General features: G+C 40.3%; 1 protein-coding gene across 1 annotated transcript in view; it reads left to right on the top strand.

Annotated features, from left to right (window-relative positions):
- Window positions 1-855: 855 nt before the first annotated feature.
- Mybpc1 (myosin binding protein C1) overlaps window positions 856-7,611 on the top strand; it is a 76,156-nt gene continuing 69,400 nt past the window's right edge. The window contains exon 1 of the mRNA XM_035451369.1: window positions 856-877. Coding sequence (XP_035307260.1) covers window positions 856-877 — 22 coding nt within the window. The remainder of the gene's footprint in view (window positions 878-7,611) is intronic.

Here is a 7,611-nt window from a genome sequence, read left to right as displayed (position 1 = left end):
TTTGGTTTTTCAAGACAGGGTTTCTCTTTGTAACAGCCCTGGCTGTCCTGGAACTTGCTTTGTAAACCAGTCTGGCCTCGAACTCACTGAGATCCTCTTGCCTCTGCCTCCCAAGTGCTGTTTTTTGGTTTTGGGTTTTTTTTTTTTTTTTTGGTTTGTTGTTTGTTTTTGTTTTTGTTTTTGTTTTTGTTTTTTGTTTTTGAAAACAGGGTTTCTCTGTAGCTTTGGAGGCTTTCCTGGAACTAGCTCTTGTAGACCAGGCTGGCCTCGAACTCACAGAGATCTTGCCTCTGTCTTCAGAGTGCTGGGATTAAAGGCATGCAGCACCACCAAGTGACTAGTTTATTTTAAAAAGTCTATTTAGAGTCCTTATGGACCTGTAAAGAAGACTCTATTATTATGAAACTTTTCCATTTTTACCTGAACTCCTTCCTAAGTACCTCTGTGAAGCCTCCAATAAGTGACATCAAGTACTCTTGTCCATCAGTGACTTCTGAGTTGACTCTAATGCTAGGCCACATCTCTAGATATACATGCACAAAAGCGTGTGTGTGTGTGTGTGTGTGTGTGTGTGTGTGTGTGTGTGTGTATGTGTGTGTTAGATAACCAGTGTCAGTGTGAAAGTTCTAGCAATAAGGAATTACCCCTGTCTTGTCATCATTTGATGCCAGTTCTTGATAGATGAGCTTGTTTTGTTTTGTTTTGTTTTCCCTGAAGCCCTTTAGTTGATTCAGAGGGGAAGATAGTTACTGAATTGTGTGTTCTGAGTTAAGTAAGTTGTGAAGAATCTAGTTTTTATTCAAGAGCTATTTCCTCAAAATTGAGAACAGAACAGTGATTAACAAAGACCAAACAATGAAAAAGAACAATGAAAAAGGTACGTTGCCATTTCATTTCCCAGAGGCACCAATTTATTTCATAAACAGAGAGACTATGACCCCATAGGTGTTTTTTTTTTTTAAATCAGACAGCCCCCCTTAATCAAAGTGATGATATTATCTTGCCCCAGCCAGGTCTGTTCTGGGTGGACAAGGTCAGCTTTAACTTACAGAGACTGCATTTGCACAGCCACATAGACACACAGCAAGCTGAATTTTAGGGTGTTCCCATTCATGGGGCAGAGCTCTTAAAGTCTCTACTTGTGCTTCCAGAGGCAGCCTTTAGATCTCCTTGGGACAGGCATGGGCTGACTGACTTGGCAGAGAGCAGATAAGGCTGCTTCCATCCCATGCGTATTTCTCTCTCTCTAAAATGAGTTCACCAGAAACTGGCTGTAATCTGACTTTCACTGTGCCTCTCAAGTTTAAATCCACTTTGATAAGACTTTTGCCCTTTTATGTCCCCCAAGAATCTTTTTGTAGGCAGTTTGGCACACGCATGTAATATCTAAAGTTACATTGCATGCCAGGCTTTAGGTCTTATGGTTTGTTTTGTTCACTTTTTGACTCGTGTTTATCTATTTAGGCTAAACACCTTTCATTTTCAAAATAACTCAAGTCTTCTCCAGACCTCTTCTTAAAACTCCTGAGGAACACTCTGCTAATATCTTTGCCTTTTATAAAATGTCACACAGTAGTCAATGTTCTATCTATATCAAAAGTTTACTTATTCACAATTTAGTTCATCATGTTTGTAGTTGGATGCCTTTAAATTGTCCTGTATATATCCAGCATTTCTTTATGCATATTAGATATTATTCTTACTAAACATTACTGTATGATACTCATGGAACATTCTAGCTAGCTTAAATACCTGCTGAACCATGTTCTAAGTTCCATATACTTCCTATGCCTCAGTTCTCCCACGTCTAAACTGTGATAAAAATAATACCTGATTCACAAGTCTTTGTAAAAATGAAAACAAATCAGGTAAAGTATCTGGAACAAGACCCGCCATATAGCAAGGCTGCAAGCAGTGAGCCCAGAACTGTGTAAGATATTACATACCATGTGTGTGGTAGAAGCTTTATATTTCCAACAGCATAGGCTGTGACAATGGCTGCTTCCTCCTAGCTTTTGTTAAGATTTATAACACATGACCAGATAAAGATTGTCTTTTGTTCTGCTTTAAGTGGGTTTTTTTGAAACAGGGTCTTGCTATGTAGCTTTAGTTATCCTGGTCCTTTCTGTAGAGCCCCTGGATAGTCTTGAACTTGGCAGTCCTGTTGTCTTTGTCTCTTGTAATCTGGGATTATAGGCAGGCAATGTCACATTGTTTGAGAGCAGGAATTATTATGATGACCATTATTGTCACCAGGAGTTTGCTCTTATTTTACTCAGTGAAACATCTTGGTTTTAATCCAATTCAGATAGAAAAGGCCTACACCCCAGGGTCTCTGTTGTATTCCCACTGAAATGTTTGGTATAGAGGGGTCTCCAGCTGTCAGAAAGAAAAAGACACTGAGCTATTTCTTTACTGCTCCATTGTGTGTGTTTGGGGGGGTGGAGTATGACCTTTCTCACTTAGATGAAAGTGTCACCTTGAATAGCTGAACTGTCCCCAACAGTTACGAATTGGTTTTGAGGGACCTTAGATTTCTCTACACAGAACTGCCTTCAGAGGTTGATCTTCCTGACTGAATTTCTCTCAGGTAAGTGCATAGAGACTTTACTGCATGTGTATGTGGTGGGTAACAAATTGAGTGTCATTGTGTTTATTGTTCTGTTTTTATGATCCCATCTGTTACCAGGACTTCCTTTCCTCTATTTTTAAAAAGTCACCCAAAGTAAGCCTTCTAGGCACTTGGGAAAAGACCTTGAAGGGGTTTATTCCATAATATCTGATTCCAAACAGGAGTCAATGATACAGACCCCAGGGGAAGGCATAGTAGGGAACTCTTTTTTTTTTTCTTTTTATTAGTTCAAGTTAGGGAACAAGCTTGTTTCACATGTAAGTCCCTTCTCCCTCTCCCTCCCCTCACCCCCATCCCTCCTCCCCCACCCCCAGCCTACCCCCCACCCCATCCACCCACCACTCCCCAGGCAGGGTAGGGCCCTCAACGGGGGCTCTGCAAAGTCCACCAAATCTTCCTGTGCTGGGCCTGGGCCCTTCCCCATGTGTCCAGGGCCAGAGTGTATCCCTTTACGTGGGATGGGCTCTCAAAGTCCCTTCTTACACCAGGGAAAAATACCAATCTATTACCAGAGGCTCCCTGGAGTGCAGAGGCCTCTTCATTGACATCCATGTTCAGGGGTCTGGATCAGTCTGGTACTGGCCTCCCAGGCAGCATCTGGGGTTGATGTGCTCTCCCTTGTTCAGACCAACTGTTTCTGTGGGTTTCTCCAACCTGGTACAGACCCCTTCACTCTTCATTCCTCCCTCTCTTCAACTAAGTTCCAGATTTCAGCTCAGTGTATATCTGTGGATGTCTGTCTCTGCTTCCATCAGCCACTGGATGAGGGCTCTAGGATGTCATAAAGAGTAGTCATCAATCTCATTTTAGGGGAAGGGCTTTAAGGTTATCCTCTCTACCATTGCCTGGATTGTCAGATCATGTCATCCTTGTAGGTCTCTGGAGAACTCCTAGTTCCAGATCTCTTCTCAGACCTATAGTGGCTCCCTCTAATATGGTATTTTTCATCCTGCTCTCTCTCCTCTATTCTTCCCCCAACTCAATATTTCTGCTCCTCATTTCCTCTCCTCTACCCCTCTTCTCCTGCTCTTATTGTGGCAGCTCCCTCTCCCTACCCTCATGCTCCCAATTAGCTCAGGAGTTCATGCCACTTCCCATTCCTGGGGTCCATTTAGGGGAACTTAAAAAGAAAAATATTGACAATGCAAATTACTTGGGAAATAATCTCCTTCTGATGTGTTCTAGACTATTTTAATTTCTTCAAGTCGAGTCCAGTTTTACCCAATGGCTGCCCCTATCTGGGCCATACTGGCCTTTATCTGATTGTCTTTGGAAACAGGAACGAAAGAAGCAAGCCATTGTACTGGGTGAAATATCTTGTACTTTTTGCTATTTAAAAATGCCTGTATCTTCATACCTTTCAATGTGGAATGGCATCATGAGTTGTATATTTGGGACAAAAACACAAGCTAACCTAGGGGTTAAAAAAGCCCTGTGGATCTAGGGAACTTCTATCAAGCTGAAGTGTAAATTGTTGAAATCTTCAGAATCCATGCACTTAGTGTATAGATTCTTGGAGTGCAGTCTTCAGCAACACAGGGCCACAGCAGACAGATCTGGATTACTGGGGTTAAGTCATTTAAAGGTGTGGGGCTGTACACAGTGCTGAGGGTTTGCTTTGTTCTAGAATCTGGTAATCTTTTTTTAAAAATTGTAAATGCTCAGCCAATAGCTTGGGCTTATTATCAAATAGTTTCTACATTTTAAGTTAACACATATTCTTTATTTACACTCTGCCATATGGTGGTACATTTGCTCAGTACAGCATGCACATCTTGCTCTCTCTGTGTCTGGCCAGCATCTCCTGACTCCACCCTCTCCTTCCCATCATCCTAAGTTTGGTCACCCTGCGTATCCTTCCTGCCTGGCTCTGGCTAATCAGCATTTTATTAAACCAATTTGAGTGACAAATCTTTACAGTGTACATGAGGATTATTCCACAGCATTTTCTCCTTTTTGTCTAACTAAAAGGGAATGTTTTAACCTTATGGCATTCAGTATGTTTAATAACCTAAGGCTTTTCATGACAGTGAGACATGTCTGGTCCTGGCTGCCCCAATCTACTTCAGAAAAGATGATGGGCATCAAAGAAACTCTATAAGGAGTTTTTTATGGCAAAAGCTAGTCATATGGGCAACAAAACTACCCTTGTCTCAATTGCTGACAGTTACTGTCCAAACTGGAACAGCAGGATGTAAAAAAGGTGACTGTTGAACTTTGTTAAGACAAGGTAGGACAGTCCTTCGAAAATTTTGCTTCACAGAAAAGTCTGACAGATGTGCTAAGCCTGTGGGCCAGAGACAGATGCCTTAATGTTACAGAATAACTTTGGGTGACTGTCCAGGCAGTGAGGTGTCCCTGTCACTACGTAACATTAAACCCTTCTAGAATCTTTGATGGAGTTAAAGACTAGATAGTTATAATTATAGTTTTCCTTAGTAAATTAGAAATAAAACCTTAGACTCACCAAGATGAGAGGTAATTATTTTCTCTAATTTTGCAAAATGCAAATGGATTAGATATTGTTACTGCAATTCTTACTTAACAACTGTTTTTTGTATATAGTTTTATTATTATTATATAGTTTTATTATTATATAATTTTATATCTTTATCACTGGATAGAATCAATCAATACTGGAAAGAAACATTTCTAAAATGTAATCTATCTATACTTAGAAACAAATCTCTCTATTTTAAACGTGAACCAGAGTGGTGGTGTAGGTCTGCAATCCAGAAATTGGGAGGTAGAGGCAGGCCATCCTTAGCTACAAAGTGGGTGTAATACCAGCTTGGGCTACACAAGATTCTATCTCAAAAAACAAAATGAATAAATAGAGCACAGTGGATGCAATTTAACTTTGCCTTATATTAAAGATACTGTAGATCATGTTATCCCACGAATCCAAATTGCTGGCTTTTTGAATCAACACCAAGTAATTAATAGCTTTCCTGTTCTTCTGTCCATAACTGGATGGAACCCCTCCCTCTGCTGTTGTGCACATGGGGTAATAGACCTAGCTCCCACCTTGAGAACAGTCTCAAGGTTTAGTGCTACCTTGAGAACAGCCAGCATTTGAGAAAACATTCCCTTTCAAGCCATGCAAACATGGTGAGCTCCCCCCACCTTTTTTAAAGTTGCTCCTCTAGGCACCTAGCTTGCCTTCCCTGAGGCCCATGTTCTATGCTCACTCGAGACTGTGGTACAGCTCAGGGGTCTCAGTGAAGGATGCTTGAGGAGCTGATTACAATGCATTTTCCTCCCCCATGGCCTTGTAACTTTTAGGTCAGCTGCTGCTACTTGGATAACTGAGTCTAGGTAGATGATTTTAGAGGAGGCAGTATTGGGCAATATTACCCCTTTGTCTATCATTGTGCCTATAGAAAACCAAGTTACTACCCTCAAAGTCAATTTGCAGTTTTGTTCTTTCGAGACAGGATCTCACTACATAGCATTGACTGTCCTGGAACTTGCTATGTAGACCAGGCCGGCCTTGACCTCACAAAGATCGATCTGCTTCTGCCTCTTGAGTACTGGAATTAAAAAAGTATACTACCGTGTTTGGCTACATTTTTAAAATATTTGTTTATGTTTATTGTATGCATATGAGTATTTTGTCTGCATGTGTGTCTGAGCACCACAGGCATGCAGTATCAGAAAAGGGTGTCAGATTCCCTGGAATTGTAGTTACAGTTGTGGGTGCTAAGAATTGAACCCGGGTCCTCTATAAGGACAGCTTCACAGTTTTATCAATCAAAGCTCCAAATGAAGTATATAACATGAATTTATTCATGTTAAAAAGACCTTACCACAGGCGGGCATTAGTGGCATACACTTTTAATCCCAGCACTCGGTAGGCAGAGGTGGGTGGATATCTGTGAGTTCCAGACCAGCCTGGTTCACAGAGTGCCAGGATAGGCTCCAAAGCTACACAGAGAAACCCTGTCTCAAAAAAAAAAAAAAAAAAAGGACCTTAACCCCAAAATCTTTTTATTATCACTCAGATACACATTTTACATATATATTCAAATATATATATATACATATATATATATATATATATATATATATGTATATATATATATATGTCTATTTATGCTTGTAGAACAGGACCTTACTCAGTTGTCACCCGTCCTCAACCTCAAAAGAGACTGGGGCTGCAAGCATACCACTCTAGTTATTGAAGGCACTAGCCAGTTTGTTTGTTTGTTGAGTTTTCTTTTGTTTGTTTTGTGAGACAGGGTTTCTGTATGTGACAGCTCTATAGACTATATCAAACTCACAGAGACCCACGTGACTGGCCTATTTTTGATTGTTATTTTCAAGGAAATTAAAAAAATCAAAATCTGTTTCAAATGTAAAAATATATAAGCACATATTCTATAAGCTGTCAGAACACTGTTGTGTGCCCTTTGGAAAAGTTCACCATTTGCTTTTGAGAGTATATGAGTGAGAAATGCAAATAATATCTTAAAGCTACAGAAATAACTTTGATATTCTAGACTCTCTAGAGGAGTTCCAGGGACTAAGGAATCCCAGCCCGTACTTTGAGAACTATTTACTCTAAATCAAATGTTTGTTAATTTTTCAGTGACCGTGATTAATATAGTCAATATTTCCCTATATGGTAAGGTGAATGTCTAAGAGCAAACCATGTTTTATATTGAGGCCATTTCCTGTGTGCTGTTGTCCAGGCAAACGAGGTTCCAAGTGGAGCAAGTACACAGTGTCAGAGTCCACTGTCAACAAATGCTCATTGCCTTTTTAGTGGAAAAAGAAAGAAGTGACCTTATTATAGTGGGTTGGGGAAATTCAACATTATTGACATTTACAATATACAAAATAGTCACGTTTTTCATTTTGAACTCAGAATCTTACCTTGAGAATAAGACATGCAAGCCAATAACATGGCCCAGCAGGTAAAGGTACTTGCTACCAAGCCTGAGCACCTTCGTTTAATACCTGGGGCCCACATGGTG

This window comes from Cricetulus griseus (genome assembly GCF_003668045.3).
Source record: "Cricetulus griseus strain 17A/GY chromosome 1 unlocalized genomic scaffold, alternate assembly CriGri-PICRH-1.0 chr1_0, whole genome shotgun sequence".
Lineage (NCBI taxonomy): Eukaryota > Metazoa > Chordata > Mammalia > Rodentia > Cricetidae > Cricetulus > Cricetulus griseus.
The sequence above is the reverse complement of the archived record's forward strand: the minus strand, read 5'-3'. Positions and strand labels throughout refer to the sequence as shown.